The 27,069-nt window shown below is 38.8% G+C and overlaps 2 protein-coding genes across 2 annotated transcripts; both read left to right on the plus strand.

Annotated features, from left to right (window-relative positions):
• Positions 1-16,645: 16,645 nt before the first annotated feature.
• LOC107809240 (uncharacterized) lies at positions 16,646-18,647 on the plus strand. Its single transcript, XM_016633839.2, has 2 exons — positions 16,646-17,356; positions 18,318-18,647. Exons 1-2 carry the CDS (start codon positions 16,703-16,705, stop codon positions 18,489-18,491), a joined length of 828 nt encoding a protein of 275 aa, XP_016489325.1. The 5' UTR covers positions 16,646-16,702; the 3' UTR covers positions 18,492-18,647.
• A 3,870-nt stretch (positions 18,648-22,517) lies between these two features.
• On the plus strand, positions 22,518-23,072 carry LOC107809239 (uncharacterized). The gene has a single exon (XM_075242820.1). It carries the CDS (start codon positions 22,518-22,520, stop codon positions 23,070-23,072), a length of 555 nt encoding a protein of 184 aa, XP_075098921.1.
• Positions 23,073-27,069: the final 3,997 nt, after the last annotated feature.

A 27,069-nucleotide genomic window follows, 5' to 3' on the forward strand; every position in this document is an offset into this window, starting at 1 on the left:
ATAAAATAGGTATCTCAGTGAAAACTCAAATCTTTACTGAATATGCCAAAATACGAGTAAGTTTGAAGACCGTGATTTTTCCCAAAATCCTTTCAACAATAAGTAAGATGTTTCATTTTCAGATAGCATGAGGAAAGTACGTCTTTATGCCTACATGTCAAGATACAAGTAAAATCATAAATATCCCAAAACTAGGTAGCAGAAGGAAATACATCTTTATGCATGTATCTCAAGTACGCATATCAAATGCAATGCATCTCGATGATGAGCTCGTATACTCACACTCTCATAGTACTCAATCTCACTGTATCGCATCCTCTCTCACTATGCTCAATGCTCAGCACACTTAATCACTCCGCGTTGTACACGACTGCACTCACTGGGGGTGTGCAGACTCCGGAGGAGCTCCTACAGCCCAAGCGCTATAATCCGCACGGACAACTCATGTGCTGCACGGACAACTCACGTGCTGCACGGACAACTCACATGCCATAATATCAATATTTGGATCCAACTCACGTGTTGCACGGACAACTCACGTGTTGCACGGACAACTCACGTGTTATAATATCAATATCTGGATCCGCACAGATAACTCACATGCTGCACGGACAACTCACGTGCTATAGTATCAATATCCTCACAAATAAGCCCCCGTCCTCACTCAGTCATCAATCTCTCCAATCTCACTCACGGGCTCACAATGTCATGAAACTAGCCCGACAACACTGATATGATGTATCAATAAATAACAACTAAGACTGCGATATGATATGAATGTATGAATATGACTGAGTACGAAATATGTCATGACCCAAAATCTCACCTGTCGTGATGATGCCTAACTCAATACTAGGCAAGCCGACAATCCCAATGAACCACCATATCTTTTAAATTTGAAAACATAATAATTAAATTCAGCAGAAGAAATCTCACAAATACAATTATAAACACTCACAAAACCCGATGTCATTGAGTACATGAGCATCTAAAAAATAAAAGTCTAACTGGTAAAAATTATTGTCTGAAATATAGAACAATACAATAACTAAACAGGAAGGGAATCAAGTCTGCGGTCTTCAAGCAGCTACCTTGATAGTCTACAACGGAAAGAACTTTGAATTCTAATAGTCGCCGTATCTGGGAGCACCTAGATCTGCACACGAGGTGCAGGGTGTAATATGAGTACAACTAACTCAATAAGTAATAAGACTAACCTCTGGGCTGAAAGCAATGACGAGCTCCACAGATACAATCCAGTATAAATAATGGTACAAAACGTAGACATGCTTTCAAATTTAACAGTTAAACTCAGTACAAGTGAAATAGATCAATATTGTATGATATGAAGAATATGACATCTCTGTATCTACATGCCAATGTACATAACTGTATGTGATGCACCTTAGTGAAAACTCCATGTACTCACAATCTAAAATACTTAATCACCCAGTACTGTATATGGCCAATCCAGCCCACGGAAGATCCATCCCAAATATATATGTATATCCATTAACAGACAATCAGTCACTCAGTACTATATAAGGCCAATCCAGCCCAGAGGAAGATTCATCCCCAAATATCAATGATTTAGACAAGATCCATGTCCAGGGAAAATCTATCCCTCAATATAAATGCTTCGGGCAAGATCCATGCCCAGGGAAGATCCATCCCTCAATATATATAATCATCCGCGCTCACTGGGGGTGTGTGCAGACTCCGGAGGGGCTCCTTTAGCCCAAGCGCTATATATCGGCCGCGCTCACTTGTGGGGTGTGCAGACTCTCGGAGGGGCTCCTTCAGCCCAAGCGCTATATAAAGCCTATCAAATTCTACTTCGTGCACACTACATCTTTCAAAATAACAATTTAATCACCCAATCAAATCGTAGATAGCAGACTCCCTCAATTGGCCAAGGCCATATAATAAAATATCTGATATCTCATCATACCCAGATAATATATAAATTGACCATACTAGGCAATAAAAGATCAACTTTGGTCTCTAGTCCCCCAATAATTACCGCACATGACCGATACACACGGTCCACAATTATAGTATCGCCTACCGGCGTAGATACATAAACATGTGAAACTAAGGACTCATGGGGCATATCCGGATAATGAACAAAATATGATGAAACATACGAATATGTGGAACCGGGGTCAAATAATATAGAAGCCTCTTTGTGGCACACTGAAACAATACATGTGATCACTGAATCTGAAGCAACAACATCTGGCCTGGCAGGAAAAGCATAAAATAGGACCTGACCGCTACCTAATCGGCCTCCCCCTCTTAGGCGACCCCTAGATGACTGAGCCTCATCCCGAGCTGGTTGGGCAGGTGGTGGAGCAGCTAGTGCAAAAGTTGTAACATGACTCCTCTGGTGAACTTGACCTCGCGTAAGGCGGGGATAATATCTTTTTATGTGGCCCAAGTCTCCACACTCAAAGCAACCCCTCTCTGAAAAGGCTGGTAAGTTCTAAGGAAGACCTCGAGAACCAGAATAACTACCATAAGAACCTGGTACAAGTAATCCCTGAACGGAAAGAACACAGGGCGTACTCTGGGCTGAAAGTGCACTAAGAGATGACTGACCTTGATGATAACCGTATGAAACATATGTATAAGGTCAATCCAGCCCAGGAAATATCCATCCCAAATATATATGTATATCCATCAACTGACAGTCAGTCACTCAGTACTGTATAAGGCCAATCCAGCCCAGGGAAGATCCATCCCAAATATATATATGTATATTCATCAACTGACAGTCAGTCACTCAGTATTGTATAAGGCCAATCCAACTAGGGGAAGATCCATCCCCAAATATCAATGATTCGGACAAGATCCATGTCCAGGGAAAATCCATCCCTCAATATAAATGTTTCGGGCAAGATCCATGCCCAGGGAAGATCCATCCCTCAATATATATAATCATCCGCGCTCACTGGGGGTGTGTGCAGACTCTGGGGGGGCTCCTTCATCCAAGCGCTATATATCAGCCGCGCTCACTAGGGGTATGTGTAGACTCTCGGAGAGTCTCCTTCAGCCCAAGCGCTATATAAAGCCTATATGGCCTACTGCAGGCGGGCAGTCCCGATCCATATAATAATAAAGTATATAAAGCCAATATGGCCTGCGGCAGGCACGCAACTCGATCCCATAAATACTAATGTATAAAGCCAATATGGCTTGCTGCGTTGCGCAACTCAATCCCAAAAATATCCTCACAATGGACAAATATTACTGAGTGTGAAAAGTATATATTTGAAACAATTAATTCAACAGCAACATGACCCCATGAGTCCCAAAATATTGACACATAGCTTAAACACGATATTTAATAAGAGTCTCAGCTCAATTTCCTAACACGAGGGAGAATATTCGGATAATAACATGATTCATTAATTTTACAACTACACAGGATTTATTCAAGACACAATATATGTGGTGCACGTCTACATGCTCGTCACCTATCGTATATGTCACCTCAAAACAATTTATATCATATCAAATTTCAGGGATTCATACCCTCAAAACCAAGTTTAAAATTGTTACTTACCTCAATCCGAGCAATTCTTTATTCCAATAAGCCTTTTGCTCGCGATTCGGCCTTCGAACGCCTCGAATCTTAGTCAAAATAATTCGATACAATCAACACGAGGTATAGGAATCAATTCCATATGAAAATGCTAAATTTCACAATAAAATCCGAAATTAACTCAAAAATCAATAGTGGGGCCCATGTCTCGAAACCTGACAAAAGTTACAAAATATGAACGCCCATCCAACCACGAGTCGAACCATACATATTTCACCAAATTCCGACATCAACTCGACCCTCAAATCTTCAATTAAAGTCTATGAAGATTTCTACCATTTTCAACCCAATCTTTACCCATTTGAACTCAATAGTCCTTCCATAAACCTTATTGGTATGTATGTATAAATAATGCATTAACACTCAAGAATCATACTTTTAATTATTCATTTTTACTCCAAATCCGAAATTGAAGAATTGGGGAAAGAAATTCTTACCTCTTTGAAGCCCTAGCAAGATCCTTGTGAAATCTTCAAACCTTGAACAAGAATTGATGGATAAATGACTAAGTCTTCACTTTCTCTCTCTAAAATGCTCTCACCTCTCTCTAAAATGTCAGATTTTAGCTCAAAATGACTTAAGCCTTCTCCCTACCCGACCTTTGGGTATTAAATGAGCTCCTACGTGCATGGCCGCGCATTGGCCGCGCACCTGAAGCAGAAACTCTCATACGGAGCTATTGGAATCATCAGAATTAAATTCCGAGGTCGTTTACACATAAGTGAATATCCGATCAACTTTTCTAACTCAAGTTTTCAATTATGAGACTAAGTGTCTCATTTCACTCTGAAATCTTTTCGGACCCGTACCAACTAACCCGATAAGTCATAAATCAACTGTAAGACATAAATTGAGCAGTAAATGGGGGAACGAGGTTGTGATACTCAAAACAACCGATCAGGTCGTTATAAAATATCAATGAAATCAGTGAAATGACAACAATAAACTACCACTATGGGTCCCAACAGTATCGGCATAATGCATAAACATGATATCTAGCATGATTGACAGCTCACTGACTTTATCGCATGGTGAAAACACGGATATTAACAAAATAGGACTACTATACAGTGCCATGAAAAAAATAGAGTCCCAATTCACTTGGTGCACACCCACACGCCCGTCACCTAGCATGTGTGTCACCTCAATACCAATTACATAACACATATTTTGGGGTTTCATACCCTGAGCACTAAGTTTAGAAGAGTTACTTACCTCGAACAAGCCAATTCCAACACCGAGCAGCCAAGCGATGCTCCAAAATGCCATCCCGTGCATTCCGACCTCCGAACGGCTCGAAACTAACCAAAAACAACTCAAATACATCAAACAATGCTAAAGGAACCAATCCCGATTGAAAAAGATCAAATCTTGAATCAAAATCCCAAAATCAGCCAAAAGCCCAACTCGGGTCCACACCTCGGAACCCGACAAAATTTACAAAATCCAACAACCCATTCAATTACGAGTCCAACCATACTAGTTTCACTCAAATCCGACTCTAATTCGATGTTCAAAACTCAAAAATTCACATCATAAAACTTTAGGCCAAAACCCTCAATTTCCTCTTTAAAATTCACAATCCAATTACCAAAAATAAAAATATATTAATGAAATATAACCAAAACCAATGCCGAAACCTATCAAATCACGTCCGATTGACGTCAAATTTTGCACACAAGTCACATTCGACATTGCGGACCCTACTCCAACTTCTGGAATCGAAATATGACCCCGATATCAAAAAGTCCACTCCCGGTCAAACTCTCTAAAATTTTAACTTTCGCCATTTCGAGCCAAATTCAACCACGGACCTCCAAATCACAATCTGGATGCGCTCCTAAGTCCAAAATCACCGAACGGACCTACCGAAATCATCAAAACTCTGTTCCGGGTTCAAATTTACAAAAGGTCAAACTTGGTCAACTCTCTCACTTTAAAGCTTCAATAATGAAATCCATTTTTCCAATTCGATTCCGAATAACCTGAAAAATCAAAACCGACGATTCACATAAGTCATAATATATCATACGGAGCTACTCATATCCGTAAACTACCGAGCAAAGTTGTAACGACCCGGCCAGTCATTCCAAGAGTTATAGCCCTATTTTCCCCATTCCTGCTTCTTTATGTGTTGTTCAGCGGTGTTGAGTTGTATTGAGTTGGTAGGTTTGGGTCTGGAGTAGTTTTGGAGTGAAATGAGACACTTAGTCCCTTAGTTAGAAAGCTAAGTTAGAAAAGTCAGCCGGAAGTTGACTTATGAATAAACGAACTCATTGGGGTGATTTTAGACTTAGGAGTGTGTCCGGAATGTAATTTGGAGGTCCGTGGTAGAATTAGGCTTGAATTGGCGAAAGTTAGAAATTTGGCGATTTTGGTCGGCGATGGAAAATTAAGTATCGGGGTCAGAATGGAATTCCGGAAGTTGGAGTAGATTCGTAGTGTCATTTGTGACGTGTGTGCAACATTTGAGGTTATTTGGACGTGGTTTGGTAGGTTTCGGCGTCGTTGGCGAATTTTGAAAGTTTAGAAGTTCTTAGGCTTGAATTCGAGGTTGATTTGGTGTTTTGGATGTTCCGGAGGTTCGACTAAGTTCAGGTAGTGATATATGACTTGTTGGAATTATTGGTTGAGGTCACGAGGGCTTTGGGTGAGTTTCAGATATGTTTGGGTTGTGTTGCGCTCGTTTTTCTTATGTTTCGACGCCGTTTCTTCAAGCATAAATGATATCATATTGAAAAACTTGAGCTCCGACTTCTTTTTTGATTGAAGCATTAGATCCGTATAATAATTACGGACCCGTAGCAAAAAGAATTGTCGAATTTGGACATCGTATGAGGATTTTATAGTCATTTTACTAAGAATTAGATTGCCAGATTTGTTCAGATTAATTACGAAAGTGCCATTGACGGTGTATTTAAAAATCTGCACTATTTGCAAATATTAAAACCTACGTATCTCCTTCATTATAAGGTCAAATTGAGTGATTCAAAAGCCTAACTTAACTAGCATTTCACAAGGAATCTATTAGAGGCATAAAAAGCGAGTTTCAGGATCATTTGGCAAGAGAAACGAGGCAAAATAACTGGCAGAAAAATATATATAATAAGGGGTTGTTCATTCGGTCATATTTTGAGTTGGGGAGCTCGAATTTGGGCGATTTTCACCATAGGGATTGGGGTAAGTGTTCTCTACTCGGTTTTGGTTATATTTCATGAATCCATCTTCGTTTTTGGGATTTAATTGATGATTTCAAACTGGAATTGAGGGAGTTAGGGCTTGGGTTTTGGAGAGTTTTAGGTAGGGATTTGAGGGACCAAACGGAGTCCGATTTTGATAAATTTTATATGGTTAGACTCGGGAGAGAACGAGGGTTCTAATTCTACCATTTTTGACTAGTTCGGAGACGTGGTCCATGGGGGCGGGTTTTGGCCGATTTCAGATTTTTGGCATATTTTGTAGTTTTTATTGTGGAATTCGATTTTTTAGCACATGTTGATAGTAGTATTCTGATTTTGGTTAGATTCAGAGCTTTTGGAGACCGAGTCCAGAGACGAGCGCATCCCGGAGTAGGATTTTACACTGTTGAGGTAAGTAACAATTTTAACTCTGGCTTTGAGGGTATAAACCCGGAGATTTGACATCATGTGATTGTTTGGAGGTGATACCCACACTAGGTGACGAGCGTGTGGGAGTATACCTTGAGAGATTGAGACTCCGTCCGTCCCGTGAGGCCTAATAACCACTATATGTGTTTAGGCATTTACTTGTTGGTGAACTTGTCTGCCCATGTTTAGGCTTCATTCATGCTCACGTTATTTGTACTCAGTTATAGAAATTATTGTACATGTTTACCTCAGTCTCTATTATTTTGTTGATATGTTGTGATACTTGATGTGGGTTGTGTCCCCTTATTTGTGGTGCATTGTGAGGCTAGAGAGGTACATGTGTGATGATCCAAAAGGTCATCTTATGTTTTAGAACTCGAATCTGCGCTCTTAAGCCTTAAAAATCTCATTTACCCTCCTCGATTTGCGTGTGCAGTCCGGGCAGGTTTCCGGAAAGCTTTTATGTTGAAAATTGATGAAAATAAGAATTTATGCTTTAAAAGTTGATTTTAGTTGATTTCGGTCAATATTTTTGGTAAACGATCCCGAATCCATATTTGATGATTCCGGTGGGTCTGTATCAAATTATGGGACCTGGGCATATGCCCGGAATCGAATTCAGAGGTCCCTAGCTCAAGTTATAAATTTTTGATGAAAATTAAAAGTCTGAAAATTAATTATTTTTGAGAATTGATTGATGTTTGGCATTGTTAGTGTCGGGTCCGCATTCTGGTTCCGATGCCCTGTACAGGTTCATTATAATATTTAAGACTTGTCTGTGAAATTTGGTGAGAAACGGAGTTGATTTGACGTGATTCCGACGCCCAGTTGAGAAGCTATGAATTTTAAAGTGTTCTTGAGAATTTCATTTGATTTGGTGCTAAATTCGTAGTTCTAGGTGTTAGTTTGGCGATTTGATCATGCGAGCAAGTCCGTATGATATTTTTAGACTTGTGGGCATGTTCGGTTTGGAGCCCCGAGAGCTCGGGTGAGTTTCAGAAAGGCTACGGAGTGAGATTTGGCTTGGAAAACACTGTTGGTGCATCTGATATTATTGCAGGCCTCTGATCTCGCATTTGCGAGATCAGGCATCGCAATTGCGACCTCTGAGAGGTTCGCATTTGCAAGCTTCTCATCGCAAATGCGAAGAGAAGCTGGGCCAATAGTTTTCGCATTTGCGAAGGTAGTCGGGGAAGGACAGTGGTCGCAAATGCGATCATTTAGTCGCATTTGCGAAGATTCAAGGTCGCATTTGCGAACTTATCTTCGCATTTGCGAAGGCACCATAAGTGTGAAGGGCTTCGCATTTGCGATGACTCCTTCGCATTTGCGAAGCTCAGGTTGCAAATGCGACATCTGCAGCTGATAAAAATGACTTTTGGACGGGAATTTTCATTCATTTCCCAAAATTTCAAGACCTAAAACACAAGAGGCGATTTTTCAAAGACCATTTCTTCCCCAAATCATAGGTAAGTGATTCTAAACTAGTCTCTTTCAATCTTTTACATCTTATAACAAGATTTCAACCTAGAATCTTGAATTTTTATGGTGAAATTAGGATTTTTGGGTAGAACTTAGCTATTTCGAAATGTGGGGATTTTGACCTCGAATTGAGGTCGGATTCCAAAACCAATTGTATATCCGGACTCGTCTCGGAATGGGTATTTGGATTTTGTGTTTATCCGAGATTTGAGACGTGGGTCCTACTGTCGAATATTTTAATGAATTTCAGATTTTATCCAAAAGAATTAGTAAATTCATATAGAATTAATTCCTATGATTCGTATTGAGTATATTGAATTGTTTGTGAAGAGATTTGAAGCTTTTGGAGACAAATTTAAAAGAAAAAGTTGTGGTTGAGTAATTGATTGGAATTTGCAAAGCGAGGTAAGTGTCGTGGTTAACCTTGACTTGAGGGAATAGAACCCTTAAATTATTTGTTATGTGAAATGCATGTGAACGACGTATAGGCGAGGTGACGAGTGTCTATACTTCGTCAAATTAATTGTTTGTATAATTACTTGAAAAATCATAAATTATTTTAAATCATGAATTAATTATTATAATAATTGTTTCTCTCCTATTCTTTGTCAAATATTAATTCTTGAATTCCTGTATTAATTGTTACATGCTATTTGAATTATGTCCATTAATTGTTATTTGACATTTAGCATATTAAATATTAAACTGTATATTTTCTCTCTGATTTCTATAATAATTTGCTATTTGCCTTTGTTTGTTTCGTAATTAAATCATAATTATTGTATACTTGTTGTCTTAAAATTTTATATTAATTGTTGCATTTATTGAGGAAATTCTTATATAAGAACTGGTAAATGAATATGTTGGAGGAGCGGGTTGCATGCCGCAACAAGATTGATTACAATGAATTTATTGGAGGATCGGGTTGCACGCCGCAACAGACTTATTAAAAGTCTATATTGGAGGATCGGGTTGCACGCCGCAACAAACTTATTTAAAAGTCGGCATATATATATATATATATATATATATATATATATATATATATATATATATATATATATATATATATATATATATATTGTGTGTGTGTGTGTGTGTGTGTGGATCGGGTTGCACGCCGCAACAGAACCGAATGTGAATATATTGTGAGAGCGGGATGCACGCTGCAACAGAACCGAATGTGAATAAATTGTGAGAGCGGGTTGCACGCTGCAACAGAATTGAATGTGAATATATTGTGAGAGCGGGTTGCACGCTGCAACAGAATTGATGGAAATGATAACTGGTTATGACTACTGAGTTGGCTTCAATCATTATAAATGAGTTACTTGATTTATTTCTATTATTGCTGTTGTTACTAATATTGCGTACATGTTAATGTAAGTGAACTGCCTTAGCCTCGTTACTATTTCGTCGAGGTTAGGCTCAGCACTTACCGGTACATGAGATCGGTTGTACTGACACTACACTCTGCACTTCTTGTACAGATTTCAGAGTTGGTCCCAGCGGCGTGCCATAGACTTGCTCGGATTTCAGCTACTCGGAGGAGACTTGAGGTATAACTGCATGGCGTCCGCAGTTCTGAAGTCCCCGTCTATTTTACTTTAGTTGTGTGTTTATTTCCAGATAGCTTCATTTTATTCAGACCTTTATTTGTATTATTCTAGAAGCTCGTGCACTTGTGACACCAATTATGGGATGGTATTTAGACACCGTTATTTTTTTTATGGATTATTCACTATATTTCAAACTTTGCTTCCGCATTTGTTTCTTTGATTATTAATAATTTAAAAATTATTTAAAAATTGATTAATATTATTCTAACGTTGGCTTGCCTAGCAAGTGAAATGTTAGGCGCCATCACGGTCCGAATGTGGGTATTTCGGGTCGTGACAGTTGTACTTAGGAATTTCGGGCATGCGAAACTTCTTTGGGATTGGCTTCGGCATGAGCTGTCCGCATAGCATGTTAGCTGACCGTGCGGGTCCAGGTATTGATACCATAGCGCGTGAGTTGTCGGCGTAGCACGTGAGATGACCATGCGGATCGAGGTATTGATATTATGATACGTGAGCTGTCCGTGCTTAGCGCTTGGGCTTTGGGAGCCCCTCCGGAGTCTGTACACACCCCCAGTGAGCGCAGAGTATTGAGTGTTATGAGTGTTGAGTGCGAGTAATGAGTGATGGTGTGACACTGCTGTGAGATTGTATTTATTTGTGATGTTGCTGCATTTATCTGTTAAACTTCCTTGTGGCATTTACTGAGTTATGGAATTTACTTGTTTATTTCTGTTTATTTTTAAATTATGAAAATGAATAATTGGACTGTTTTACTTAGCTCATCACTACTGCTCAGTTCCTTAATTATTTCTGTTACTATTGAGTCGGTTGTACTCATACTACACCGTGCACTTTATGTGCAGATCCAGGTGAGTTAGAGCACGGCGATCGTTGAGTTCAGGCCGGCTATCTGTGCAGATTGGAAGGTAGCTGCTAGCGTCCGCAGGACCTTGTTACTCCTTTTGTCATTTCTTATTTTGGACAGTTAGACAGTTTATATATCTTAGTTTATAGTTTTAGACGCTCATGACTTAGTGACACCCCGATGTTTGGGGCTCGTTTCTGTATTTTTCTATAATTATATTTAGGGTTGATTTAGTTTATGAAAAGTTCAAATATTGGAAATATTTCATTAAATTCTTATAATCGATTTAGTAGTAATATTTTGGGAAATAGACTTGCCTTGTAACACGATAGGCGCCATCATGACCATGGTTAGATTTTGGGTCGTGACAAAAATGCAATTGCTCAAAACGACCGGTTGGGTCATTACAATACAAGTAACCTGACAGTTTACTATAAGATTCGCGTGGTATCCCGCTTATCAGTTCAAGCGTCTTTTCTTTTGTTCTATAATCTTTTACGTAACTCATATTAATCCCATATTGTTGTTTCATGTCGCTCATGATGTTTGCCGGAGTGTATATTATTTATGAATTGGCATATTTATTGCAAATCATTTTTGCAATGGCCGGCGAAGTAGCACGATGTTGTAAAAATAGTCTACTCGTCTCTGGAAAAGTGTGAACATCATTGAACCGTCTAACCTTGAAGACATTTGATTTGTGTAGACTTGAAGATCCAAGACTCTATTTGCGGCTTTCATCCACGCATGTAAGACAATACCTATTTAAAATATAATATTATGATAATGCACTTTTTCAGATTTTTACACTTGTGTCTCAAATAAACAACCAGTATACATATGCATTCTCATTATACAATAATTATATATTTTTTATACAAGCAGTATACACAAAATTACAGAGAAGTGCAATCTCATACGTAAAAATCATACCTTATTGTAGATGATCTATCCACTATAAATTGACATTTTTCTCGTATTGCGTAGTGCTTTATTACACTAATGAGTATATCTTTGTCTCAATACAACCGACCTTCTTCAATTTTTTCATGTTGTGGATTGTCTATTATATAATTTCCCTTCATTATCTCAAATTTTGTCTTCTTTTCCATGATTATCCAACATCTCAACAATATTAGTTCCGTGTACTTCTTCTACGTTCTGACATTGTAAACCATATGAAGTTGTTGCAAATGTTACCACCCAAGTATGAACTTGAATATGAGCATTCAGCACTTGAATACACAGTTTTTAACATTATGCATAATGGATATTCAGTGATGTCCATGTTTTTCTTTTTCATCTCCATATACAAGCCCACACTCATATCATTGTATATTGGAATTGCTATATAGCCATCCTTCACTGTATATTTTATCTCCATCGCACTTGTAATTAAATCTCTACCCAATTACTTGTATATCTCATCAACAAAATACTCATAACTACAGTCCGAATTGATCAACATGCCATTAACAAGGAAATTAACAAATTTACTCTCACTTACCCATTAACCACTGTGTTGAAGTAAAATCGGAATCAAAATTGGAATAGTAGTTCCAACATTCACAATCTCCATAGACATTAGTTGAATTTATCAATTTTGTATCGATTTGACAATTTAAGAACGAAATCTCAACTCTATTAAACTGATTGTAGGCCGCAATTGTGCAAAAACTTTGAATTTTAGCGTGAATTTTTTGGAGCTCTGCTATAGGTTTACTCATCAGAAAACCTAGAATTATTTTGACAATGTGAATAATTAGGCGACTTTTATACTGTTTGCGGGTTGAAGATTCCATACTGAGCGCGTGAATTTAGGATACAAAATCAATTAGGAGTGATTTCCTTTTTGTTTGTGTTGAGCGTATGGTTTCAGGTTTTTCAGTTGCTAGCCTTTATTATTATTATTATTTTTTTTTTTTTAGGCTATGACTTGTATGAGGTTATTTTGTGGCTATCGGGTGATATAAGTTTGCCTCTAGTGGCTACAAATGAACTTTGCTAAAAAATCTATGTTCGAATCATTTTTGACTTTCATTCATGGATTACCAAAAATGTGCTACGTATTAAATATGGAACATTGTTTATTAAGTTTATTTTAAATAGCATAATACAATTTTACAATTGAAAATTCTTTAATTTTGAACTAATTATTTCATCCCTAATGACATGCCCTTAGAGGCATAAAAATTTGAAGATCACAAATTTTATAGATATGTGCCAAAAGCTCTTCGTTCTTATTAAATTTAATATCCAATCAAATATTATCAACAACAACAATACACTCAGTGTGATTCCACAAATAGAGTATGGGGATAGTATAGTGTATACATATCTTACCTCTATCTTGTGTGAGGTAGAGAGAGTTTGTGATAGACCCTCGACTCAAGAAAAGTATTTTCAAAACACGTTTGAAAAATACAAGAGTAAAAACGCTATGATGGAAATATGAAAGAGAAAAAAAGTATTGGTAGCAAAAATAGTAAGATAACCAAAGCAAAGGAAACAACACTAGTAATAAAATGAAAGAATAAGATAATAGAATAATAATAATCTATACTATATTAAAAGTAGGAAGCCCTTAAGTTAAAAGTTAAATTACCCATTTGCCCTTTTAAAAAATTAATTATCCTAAATTTTTTTTTTTTTTTTAAAAAAGGAAAGAAACTAACGCCTAACATATAAGGCAACGTTTCAAACCATTACGAAGCCCTATAAGAAAAAAAGGCAACGGTTTGTTAATGCACTAAATAATTACCTTCTATTTTAATATGTGTATCAAGAAGCAGCGGCTGTGATGCTCTTGGATTTTCTCCAAATTCTCACGACGAGAAAGAAGTGCAAGAAGAGGAGAGAGAGACAACACAAAAGTAAAAACTTGAATCTAAAGTCCTACAAAGAATTGTGACTGTAGGAGTATAAAAAGATAATAGGAGTGCCACCAATAGAGTTTCATGAATTCTTGCAAGGTATCCATGCTAATTTTAACGTTGTTTGTTAACAATCTATTTCAACTTTTTCTTCAAGTCAATCTCCTCGCTTAGTTTCTCTTATCTCTAATGTGGTTATCTTAAATATTAATTTTGCAAAATTACATATATTCATATGTTTATTGAATGATGTGATAGAGTAAAGACATGAATAATGTGACAGAGATGTCTTTAAACGTGTCAAATGGCATGGTTTTTCGGACTTAAATAATGTTCTTTCTAGCCGTTCCTCGGAGAGATTGGAACAGTTTAACGAAAATAAATACATGTTTCTCGCGGAACTTATAATTTATTTTTGTATTAATATTTACCATTTGTCATTTATGAAATTTATTTTGTACAAGTGTTATGGTAGATATTTATTATGTTATGATTTTGAAATATATTAATTTGCAAGCATGTGATGACAGGAAATAACATATGGTTATAAATTAAATTTATTTTTTCTTCTGCCAAATAAAATTGATTAATTAATATGTAATTTGTAAGTATGCATAAAATATTATGGATGATTATATTCAAGGTTGAAAGATGTAAATTAAGCTTAAACTAATATTTAAAAATATTCTTGAGATCATGAGAAAATTAAAGTTTACATAAATATTATTTACCAATTAGTGACATGTTATCATAAATCTGATGTCTCTTGAGAGAAGCATAACACATTAATATTTTATGTATTATGCTCGGCAACAAAAAATATGAACAATTTAAAATTTGTGATACACATTGGTCATTCAAAGCTCTTGAATTTTAGTTTTTTTTATTTAAATAAATCTCATTTAGTTAAATGGAATGAAAAAGGAAATCACCTTACTCTGTTAAACTAACGCGAAGAAAGGACCATGGTAAGCAGAGGAAGATATAAAGCTCTAAGAGTTTATTGAAGAAGAAGAAATTGAATACTTTTGAATAATACATAGAATATGTAGAACTTTACCCTTAATTTTATCTTACTTGATTACCTAATTTGTAATAGGTAGATAAAAGATGACTCATTGTGCAATTCATTTTTCATATCCGCCAATGATATTATTTGGATTCTAACAATTATTGATATAAATAAGTATTACTTATAGGTGTATATGGTGAAATTGAAATTTTTTGCATGATATATACATTAAAACATGAATAGTGAGGCTTAAAATATTGCAAAAAAAGAAGAGAAATCAACATAGAGAAGATAATTATGCCAAGCCAATTGATATTAGTATGGATGAAGGATATGAAATTATCAAAAATAGCTAGAAGAACAAAAATAGAGTTGGTCGAAGAGTATGTTTGTTTGACTTTAATTTATTTATAAAAGATCTTAAGATTATACGAGAATGCTAGCTTTTGGTACATTTAAATTTATAATTTATATATATATATATATATATATATATATATATATATATATATATATATATATATATATTCTATTTTGAAGGTATTTTGCATATTAAAAATATATAGGGAAAATTAAATAAGGAGAAGAGAGAACTATAAGGTAATCTAAAGTCTAAACTAGAACCACGTCCTCCCACATAAAATAGAGGAATCACTCGACTCTATTCTAATCTTTGACCTTTATACTCTTCTATAAAATATTATCATACAACATAAAACGAAGAAAATAAACTATTTAATCAAAGTCCATCCCACAAAAAAAACAAACAGATGTAATTGAAAAATATAAATTCCTTTTTTGTACTTAAACTTTTATTTTAGGTATAGATCAACAATATATCAAGATGTTAAAAAGACGCATCAAAGGAGAATGAAATTTGGGGAAACCTTGACTTCTTTTCTCAGTCAAGCTTCCTCGGTGAACTAGGCAAGCGACCCTGCAAGGCAGTCTCCCATTGTAGTCGCCTTCTTCATATGGCAAGTGCTACCCGTCGCTTGCACTACATTGTCTGACTGGATTTACATTTGGTAATTGAAAAATAGCCATAGTTTCAAAAGTAATTGAAATTTATCCATTTTTTTTATATAAAAATAAAATCTGAACAAAAACACCCTTAAAAATCTGAAAATATTATGCCGGAATTTGAATTTTTTACATATGAGCTTCCATCATAATATGTTGGAGTTGCAAGATAATATGTGAGAAGTTTATATGTAGGAGTTCCATAATCCAGCATATTATGCTGGAACTTTCCGTGTGCTGGAGTTCCAACATCATATGCTGGAAGTTTATACGCATGAACTCCATAATCCCGCATATTATGTTGGAACTTTTCGTGTTTAAGCAAAATAGTGATTATTTTTCAATAATTTTGCAAATGCTGGCTATTTTTCAGTTATTAGTTCAAAAACTGGCTAGTCCGTGAAATTTGGATCCTTTGATAGAAAAGATCCAAATGAAATTGGGCTTTACTAATTATGATAATGTATTGGGCCAACCTACATAAAACTCTATATTGCACACTTAATTGAAGTCGGGCTGAAAGTTCCGCTTGCCTTGTCATCACCAATGAAAATCCAATATCTCAAAGCCCAATTCCGAAACCCTAGTGCCTATAAACCTCTCTCTTTTCACCTCACGCCCACTTTTACACTCCAGCATTTAGAAAACCCTGAACTAAACAGCAAGCAGCATGGCTGAGAGAGGAGGATTCGGCCGTGGATTCGGTGGTCGTGGTGGAAGAGGCGGAGACCGTGGTGGTCGTGGCCGTGGGGGCCGCCGTCCCCGCCGTGAAACCGAAGAGGAAAAATGGGTCCCAGTCACCAAACTTGGGAGACTCGTAAAAGACAGCAAAATCCGTTCATTGGAACAAATCTACCTTCATTCACTACCAATCAAGGAGTACCAAATCATAGACACACTCATCGGTCCATCTCTAAAGGACGAAGTGATGAAAATCATGCCGGTTCAGAAACAAACCCGGGCCGGACAGAGAACCCGGTTCAAGGCCTTCGTTGTTGTAGGTGACGGAAATGGACACGTGGGATTAGGCGTCAAGTGTTCGAAAGAAGTGGCGACTGCCATTCGTGGCGCGATTATATTGGCTAAGCTTTCTGTGATTCCTGTGAGGAGAGGTTATTGGGGTAACAAGATTGGAAAGCCGCATACCGTGCCGTGTAAGGTTACAGGGAAATGTGGGTCTGTGACTGTCCGTATGGTGCCTGCTCCACGTGGTGCTGGTATTGTGGCTGCTAGGGTTCCTAAAAAGGTGCTGCAGTTTGCTGGTATTGAGGATGTCTTCACCTCCTCTCGTGGATCCACCAAAACCCTCGGCAACTTTGTCAAGGTTCGTTTTTAATTTTAGTCTTACTTTAATTGTGATATGGCTTTTTGTTGTGTGTTCAATTCAACCAATTGATTTTGGCTCGGAGTATGTTTGCGAATAAATTAGAATATCTATATAATTCTTCCTGTCGACTCTGAATCTGGATCCTTGATTCACCTCTCCTATTCCTGTTTAATTCTAATGTGAGGTTATCATAGGTAGAAATGCATGTTATAAAACCAATGGAAATGCAATTAATTATGTTATAAACCAATGGAAATGCGATTAATTATGTTATAAACCAATGGAAATGCCATTTCTGAAGCTAATGTTGAGCATGCTGTCACATACAAGAAACTGGTTCAATATTTTTTGCATTCGATCGTTAGCCCAAGTTGAAGTCATTATTCACTAGGATTTCTGTAGCTAATGTTGAGTGTGATAGTAGTTAGTTTTTTTTGTTATGAGAGTTGGAGTACATGGCATTGCTTAAGAAACATGTTTGATAAAAATCAAAACATGCCTAACATGTCACTTTATGTCTTGGTTGAAATTGAGAATTGTCTTTGGGGTAGGATGTGGGACAGTAAAAGAATGCTTTAACTTTGGAACTAGTGAGTTTCCCATCTGTAGTTTCTGTCCTACTTTTGGTACTTGTAATTGTCTGTACACAATGAAACTTATGCGAGGTTGTGAACTACTCTGCTCTAGGGAGAGCTTCAGTTATACTCTTTCTGTCCAATTTTATGTGAATCTTTCCTTTTCCTTTCTAGTCATTCTTCGCCTTTCTATATTTAAAACAATTTAACTCAAAGTTTTCCATTTTATCCTTAATTATGTGATTTTATAGCCACGCATATGTTATGCCATGTTTAAAATCACAAGTTTTCCCGTCTTTCCATACTCAGTCAAGCACATTCCCATGTCACTTGGTTTTGATTTTGTTTGAACTTTTGGTGCTCAATGTTTTTCTTCTATGCAGGCAACCTTTGATTGTTTAATGAAGACATACGGTTTCCTTACTCCAGACTTCTGGAAGGAGACTCGCTTCACTAAATCTCCTTTCCAAGAATACGCTGATGTCTTGTCAAAGCCTGCCAGTAAGGTTATTGTCCACTCAACTGAGGAGGCAGCACCTGAGACGGTTCAGGCTTGAGTATGAGTTTGTTTTGTTCTAAAGTTGTTCTTTTTAGGATTTGATTAAACAATGTTGTTGTTTCCAATTTTGGTTTACATTTGAAAGGGTGTTTTTGGTACATTTGTCCTCGGATAATTTTAATCTTTGCCTCAATATATTCTGCCTGGTTGATTTTGTTGGTGATCCACCCAATGAACTTGCCACAAACTCTTTGATATGCTACCATATGAGTACTTTGCGTTAGGCAAAAAGTTTATCTAGATTGATCCGTTAAAGTTTGAAATTTTTAGGTACAAAGGAAGGTGCTCTTTTATTGATTTGTCTCATTGAGGTCGTTACATGTTTTGACAAACTATGGTTAATTGGCTGGAGTCGTCGAAGATCAACATGTTTTGACACTACGTTAACACTTCTTTTTCTTTCATGTTGCCTTGCTAGAGATATGCTCTCTGTGTACCTCTTATGGTGTGATATAATAGTATGTGGACCCATTTTCCGGAGAATAGTTTGCTAGAGGAAACCTAGCCACTTCTCAACTGACTATCTGCCAATTAGAAAATCTCATTCTCAACTTCTACTATCAAAATCCCCTTGATGAAAAAACAACAATTACACCACGGAAATCCCTCCATCTTTCCAGAAGCAAGTGACGGTGTAAAAACTATATCAACGGAGGGAAGCTGTCCAGACGAAATGACTTCAACTCTGACAAAACTATTTGTGTCAAAACTGTTTAAGATGAAAGTTTGATCATCAAACAGTGCAACAAGAAGCAAGCGCCAAAAATGGGATGCAGATTGAGAAACGAAAGAAAAAGTTAGCTTTCTACGAACTCTGCTAGCCGGAAACATTTAGCAGGAAGATTACTTAACACAAATAGGCAAGAACTTTAGTAACCTTTTACCTTGAGGATGAAACCAAGAACACAATTAATATTCGTACCCTCGTTCCTCTTACCACCCTAGACAAACAAAGGATATACATATACCATGGGTAAATGCATTAATCATCAAAGCATTTGGGAGGAAAGTATGCTATAACAACCTGGGAGAAAGAGTCACACGACTGTGGAAACATAGTGAAGCATTAACCCTAATCGACTTAAACTTTAACACCTTTCTCATACATTTTCAAAAGCCTGAATATAAAATACTGCTTCATTAGCGGACCTTGGTTCATAGGTAACTAATTTCTCACCACTAGGAAATGGGAACCACTATTTCCCTATATCAAACTTCACTTGCACACACTGCATTATGGGTTAAATTACCTAATTCCCAATATGACTATGAAATTCTCACCGGAATAGGAAATCAAATTGGAAAATTACTTAGGATCGTCAATTGTACAATATCAGCTAGTCGAGGAAAATATGCAAGACTTTCTGTCCTGGTAATCAAAATAAATCCTCTATTAGCTGAAATATATATAGGAAAACAACATATAGCATATGATGGCTTCAATAACGTTTATTTATCCTGTGGTAGATTAAATCACAAAACCATATTCCGTCCTTACAATCAAACTAAAATACAATAACCCCAAACCCCACATTGTTCATAACAAGGGATATATCTAAGACAATAAATAGACCATTGTCATCTACAAAAACAGAAAAAACTCTATTTAGGATTGTATGGGCAAAAAATTATCTTAGTAGACCATGTCAACATTAAGAAGGCCTTCGAGGGCTGCCACATGTCATTAGTATGACTCCAACAAAAGACAGATTCAAGGTCGAAGTGATCTGGTAAGAGATGAAGGGCTAGGTCGAGGAGTCAACAGAGATCAAAGTCGAGGAGGAGCACTCTCCTTAAACAAAGTAATAACGACTAGTTTTAGGATAAGACTTTAAAGGAAATATTCGAGTGAATATTCTCTAGATATATACTATTAGGGTTTTGTAGCACATGTCCCCTTATAAATAGAAAGAGACATAGTTATAGGGGACATTGAACACTCATTTGTAAAAGAATAAAACTTTGACATTCTTTGAAATTCTTGCTTTATTACATACATACAAAAGACACCTTTTTCTTGAGATCCATGTCTAACTTTTCTCCCATGATACAAGGAGAATCTGAATATTCAAGGTTTATCAATCATTTATCATTGTCAGAAGGAATATTACACGACTTCATCTTCTCTTTCGGTCATCTCTGTTACATATATTTACATAAATACCATTATACATTATTTATTGCTATTGAATGCCATTTACTTCATATTTGCGCCATTAAGTGTTGTTCTTTATTATATATTTTTTTACTATTACCATAGATCTTGTAACATTTTGTCACGACACTAGTTAAATAATCTAGTAGATATTATTGTTGGCTAAGATTAACCCAATTATTTTTTAAAGAAAATATAATTTTTTAAACCTAGATCTAAATTTTGGGTCAAACAGTTTGGCGCCGTCTGTGGGGATTTCTTAGCTAATCTCTTAGTTTCCATTAGATCTACAACTCATGTGACTTGCTAACCTAACGGGTCACAATATTGTTCTCCTCTCTGCACGTACAGAAGTTTCGATGGCAGCTAACCAAGAAAACATGACAAGGGCGATATGTGATGTCTCCAGTAACCTCATGAACGCCATCAACGAGAGCTATGAAATACTGGGTGAGGATGTGACGCCCACTGCCTCCCCCAGGCGTGAGAGATCGCCTCCCCCTTATTGCAGTACAACGAAGCCAAACGAGAAAAGGAGCTTCCATGTCTACAGGAGAAGGGACGACACCTGCCATGAAGAAGCTCCTCGAAGCATGGCTAACCAATACCCTAGTAAGCATGCTCAACAAACAAGCTCCATGCACGACCATAGAAACCACAAGATCCCACACGGTGCAGCGAGGGGACGAACATGGCGATCAACCGGACCCTCCAACTACAGGTATAACTCACAATGTTACTCACAGTATAGGTGACAACATCCTCGCCACTGGTTTGAAAAGAATGGAAGAAATAGGGAATGAGAACAAGGCGCTCAGAAACGAAATGAAAGAACACCAGGAATGAGTAGACAAGATACTGGGTGCCCCTAAGCTACTGCCGAAAAGGGACGCGACAGGTTCGTAGAACAGCCGTATAGCGAGGAGGTGTACCCACATGCCATACCAAAGACCTTCAAAATGCCACCGTATCTCAGAATATGCGATGGAACAACAGACCCCGAAAACCATGTGACTCATTATGTCACCGTCGTGAAGGGCCACGACCTCACCAAGGAATATGGGTCATCCATTTTGCTGAAGAAATTCGGAAAGGCATTAACATGGTATTCATAGCTACCGGCTCGCTCCATAGAAGCTTTCGATGAAATGGCCGACAAGTTTGTGACGGCGCATATTGGGGCCAAGAAATCCAAAATGAGAGTAAATGACATCTTCGCCATCAAGCAATCCCTAGGAGAGGGACTGAGAGGCTTCCTCGCCCGATTCAATAGGGTAAGTATGACCTTACCAAATGTATCCGAAGGAATGACAGCCTTAGCCTTTCAGAACGGGTTGAGTAGAGAGGGTTCAACAGTAACCAGAAAGCTGCTGAGCAAGTTGATGAAGTATCCTCCAACCACTTGGGATGAAATCCATAATGCCTATTGTGCCGAGGTCTGAGCAGATGATGAAGACCTCAACGGACCAACTCGACGACTCAGTTTGGTACAAACCAAGCCTAGGAAAGAATGAAGAGATAACATGAGAAGGGATCACCCATTACCAAGGCCAAACAGGGAACGACATCAGCCTTATGTCAGGGCACCCGCCCCTCCTTCCTTTCGCTATGATGATGGCCCGTCTACTCCGAGGACGGTGGCTCACAGGAACGAGAGGGGTATTCCCCGTTTGTTATCTTCTCATAATTTTTGTGTTTCGCTTACAGAGGTAGTCTATGCCCTTGAGAAGCTCGGAACAAAGGTAAAGTGGCCGCCAAAGATGAGGTCTGATTCGAGCACCAGGATATCCAATGCCCTCTACAAGTTCCCACCAGGAACGCAGACACAAAACAGAAGATTGTATCGCCCTAAGACAGGAGGTAGCAAACATGTTGCAGCAAGGGCAACTCAAAGAGATGCTGAGTGGCAAAGGAAGAAGTACTTTTGCCAGGGGTAGAGAACGTCAAGGCCCGCCGAAGTCGTACTCACTAGCGCGTACCATCAATATGATTATTGGTGGCAGGGATGACTCCTCCATTAATGGCGTCAAGTTCATTTCCACCCATAAGCTCAAAAACTCGATCACCTATGAACGGAATGACGGACTCGAAGAAAGTACCATCTTCGACGAGTCAGATGCCAACAATTTGACTTTCCCTCATAATGATGCTCTAGTCATTACTGTACGAATTCTAGATAATGATGTTAAACGTATCATGGTAGATGATGGGAGTGGAGCGTGCATCATCCATCCCCGAGTCCTCGCCCAGATGAGACTCGAGGACAAAATAGTGCCACGTTGCATCACACTAACCAGCTTTAACAATGCAGTTGAACAGACCTTGGGAAGAATTGCACTACCCTTCCTTGCCGGTGGCATAACTCTAGAGATAACTTTCCACATCATAGACCAGGCCACCACATACAATGCCATAGTAGGATGACCATGGATACATCCTATGAGAGCCGTCTCCTCCAGCTTATACCAAGTGATCAAGTTCCCAGCATCTTGGGGAATATTCAGCATACGAGGGGAATAACGCACGTCCCGGGAATGCTACCGAAACGGTCGAGGTCGCTGCAAGAATGAGCTAGGGACATTATTATGGAACCCAAAATGGTCGAAGTAGCAAAACCAACTATAGAGGACCTCGACCCCTTTCAATTAGACCACTGTGACCCTAGTAAAAAGGCCTACATCGGCTGCAAACTCCGAGAACCAGGTACATTTAGTCAATTCTTAATAACTAACGCAGATTTGACTGCTTTCAGCTATGAAGATATGTCAGGCATCCCAAAAGAGGTCGCTACACACAAATTAAACATCAACCCTTTCTATCCCCCGGTAAGGCAGGTCCGACGAAATTTCAACCCCACCATCAACGATGATGTCCACGAGGAGGTAGAGAAACTATTAGCAAATGGCTCCATCAGGTAGTCGAAGTACCTTAAATGGATAGCCAATGTGGTGATGGTCAAAAATAAAAATAGGAAATTGAGGATGTGGACTTCATAGACCTTAACAAAGCATGCCCGAAAAATTTATTCCCATTGCCACATATCGACCAACTCATTGACGCAACGACTGGGCATGAGCTGCTAAGTTTCCTAGATGAATACTCGGGTTATAACCAAATACTCATGGAAGAAGATGACCAAGAAAAAACCACGTTCATCACCCACAAGGGAACATATTGTTATAGAGTCATGCCGTTTGGGTTGAAGAACGCATGGGCCACCTATCTGAGGTTGGTCACAAAAATGTTCAAAGATCAACTCAGCAAGACCATGGAGGTATATATCAACGACTTGCTGGTCAAATCCGTGAGGGAAGAAGACCGTATCGACCTTAAAGGAAGCTTTCGACATACTAAGACAATACGAGATGAAACTAAACCCCGAGAAATACGCATTTGGCGTAGCCTCGAGAAATGTTTTAGGTTTCTTAGTATCCCAACGAGGAATTGAAGTCAACCCAGATCAAATAAGGCTATCAATGGGATACCTGAACAACTGGAAACTAAGAAGCAAGTCCAAAGATTGGCTGGTCGAATTGCCGCCCTATTGAGATTTATCTCGCGGTCGTCCGATTGATGTCTTAGATTTTTGGCGTACTGAAAAAGGATAATGGCCTCGAGTGGATGCCTGAGTGTGTGAAGGCACTGTGAGAACTGAAGTCATATTTGTCATCACCATATTTACTCTCCAAGTCTGAACCCCGGGAACACCTCCTCGTCTACCTCGCCGTCTTCAAAGTAGCAGTGAGTGCGGTCCTGGTTCGAGAAAGTAAAAGTACACAATCTCCTAATTATTACATGAGTAAAACACTTGTCAATGCCGAGGAGAGGTACCCATACCTCGAGAAATTAGCCCTGACATTGGTCGTAGATTCACAAAAGCTTAGACCGTATTTCCAGTGCCACCCTATCTCGGTCGTTACTACTTTCCCTTTAAGAAGCATTTTGCATAAACCCGAGCTATCGGGGAGGCTGGACAAATGGGCCATCGAGCTAAGTGAGCATGACATCATATACTAGCCTCGAACAACGATAAAGTCGCAAGTGCTCGCCGACTTTGTCGCAGACTTTAGCGCAAAAGTAATGCCCGAGGCTGAGAAGGAAGCCGCTAAAGCTTTGCTTCAAACATAAGACCTCTGGGTCCTGTACAACGATGACACATCCAATGCTTGTGGATCTGGATTAGGTCTCGTACTCGAGGTCCCTACCAGCGAAGTAATTCACCAGTCATAAGATGCCTATATATGACTAACAACGAGGCTGAGTATGAGGCCGTAATCGCAGGGCTGAGACTAACACTCAAATAGGGGGCGAAGCAGCTGAAACTCTGGTGTGATTCTCAGCTCATGGTCAACCAAGTTACATGGACTTTCCAAATCAAATAATAAAGGTTGCAAAAATATCAAGTCGGGATCTATAAGTTGCTGCCCAATTTCGATGAATGCCAGCTCGACCACATCCCACGAGCTCAGAACATCGAAGCAGATGGCCTCGCCAAATTGGCCGCCGCCACAATAAACATTACGATCGAGGATGAAAGCGTATTCCATCTCCTCAACTCCTAACTAGACCAAATTGAGGTAAAATCTGTAGATATGACTAACAACGAGGCCGAGTATGAGGCATAATTGCAGGGATGAGACTAGCACTCAAATATAGGGTGAAGCGGCTGAAATTCCGCTGTGATTCTCAGCTCTTGGTCAACCAAGTTACATGGACTTTCCAAATGAAATAACAAAGTTTGCAAAAATATCAAGCCGGGATATGTAAGTTGCTGCCCAATTTCGACGAATGCCAGCTCGACCACATCCCATGAGCTCAGAACAACGAAGATGATGGCCTCGCCAAATTGGCCGCTACCACCAGAAACATCACGACCGAGGATGAAAACGTAGTCCATCTCCTCAACTCGTCACTAGACCAAATCGAGGTAAAATCTGTAAGTTTGATCTGTAAATCTAGAGCAGGATGGCACCCTCCTAAACGATAAAAAAGAAGCTAAAAACTAAGAATGCATGCGGCCAGATACAACCTCCTTCTTAACGAATTGTACAAGAGAACATATAGTGGCCCTATGACGAAGTGTTTAGGTCCGAATCAAACCCAGCGTGTTCTCGAGGAAGTCCATGAAGGTCACTGCGACGCTCATTCTGGTGATCGAGCACTCGTCAGGTGTCTCTTACGGGGCTGTTACTACTGCCCCACCATGAAGAAATACGCCTCAAAATTTGTGAAGAAATGCAAACAATGTTAGAAATAGGCCCCAATAATTCACCAAGCGGGCGAACACCTTCATTTGGTCACCTCTCCATGTCCATTTATCAAGTGGGGAATGGACATCGTGGGTCCACTCCCACCAGGATGAGGTAATGTACGATTTTTTTTAGTTTTAACTGACTATTTCTCTAAATGGGTGGAAGCAGGAGCATTCGCCCAAGTGCTCGAACAAGAGGTAATCACATTCATATGAAAAAACATCATCTGCCGATTCGGCCTACCCAAGGAGATAAGCTGCGACAACGAGCCCCAGTTCACGGGAAAGAAAATCACCGAATTCTTCGAGAAATGGCACATTAAGAGGATGCTTTCAACTCCTTATCACCCAGCGGGCAACGGGCAGACAGAATCCTTCAACAAGTCCATATTAAATATCATGAAGAAGAAACTTGAAGAAGCCAAGTGACTGTGGCCGGAAATAATCCCCGAAGTATTATGGGCGCACAGAACCACCCCAAAGACGAGCATGTGAGAGATGCCCTATTCCCTGGTCTACGGAATAGAAGCAGTTATAACATTCAAGGTCGGAGAACCCAGCCTACTCCCATGAAAGCGGCACCAACAACGACGAGAGTAGGAGACAAGAGCTCGATGAGGTCGACGAACGAAGAGATATGGCATACATAAGGATGGTCGCCCAAAAACAACAGGCAGAACGTTACTACAACAAAAAGGCAAAGGTCCGACCGCTCAAGATCGGAGACTACGTACTCAAAGCCAAAACCCAAGCAAACAGAGATCCACGAGAAGGCAAATTGGGAACCAATTGGGACGGACCATACAAAATTGTAGGCAAAGCGAACAAGGGTTCATTCCAACTAGAGACAATGGAAGGAAAACAATTACCAAATAATTGGAATATCAGCCACCTCAAATACTTCAACTTCTAGAAAATAAGAAGTGCCCCCAAGTCGTACTCTTTTTTCCCTCATTTGAGTTTTGTCCCATTGGGGTTTTCTCAAGGAGGTTTTTAACGAGGCGATAAGAAGGACACTTCGAGTTGGAGTATACGATAATAGACTAATTTTTTCATTGTCGGATTCCTCATGATTTTCCAAGTCGACCAATGACGGGATTAGATATACTGGGACTGGAACGCCAACCAACACCCAAAATTTGTAACTTTCTCAAAACAATTGTCCAAGGG

The sequence above is a fragment of the Nicotiana tabacum genome, chromosome 22, assembly GCF_000715075.1.
Source record: "Nicotiana tabacum cultivar K326 chromosome 22, ASM71507v2, whole genome shotgun sequence".
Classification (NCBI taxonomy): Eukaryota; Viridiplantae; Streptophyta; class Magnoliopsida; order Solanales; family Solanaceae; genus Nicotiana; species Nicotiana tabacum.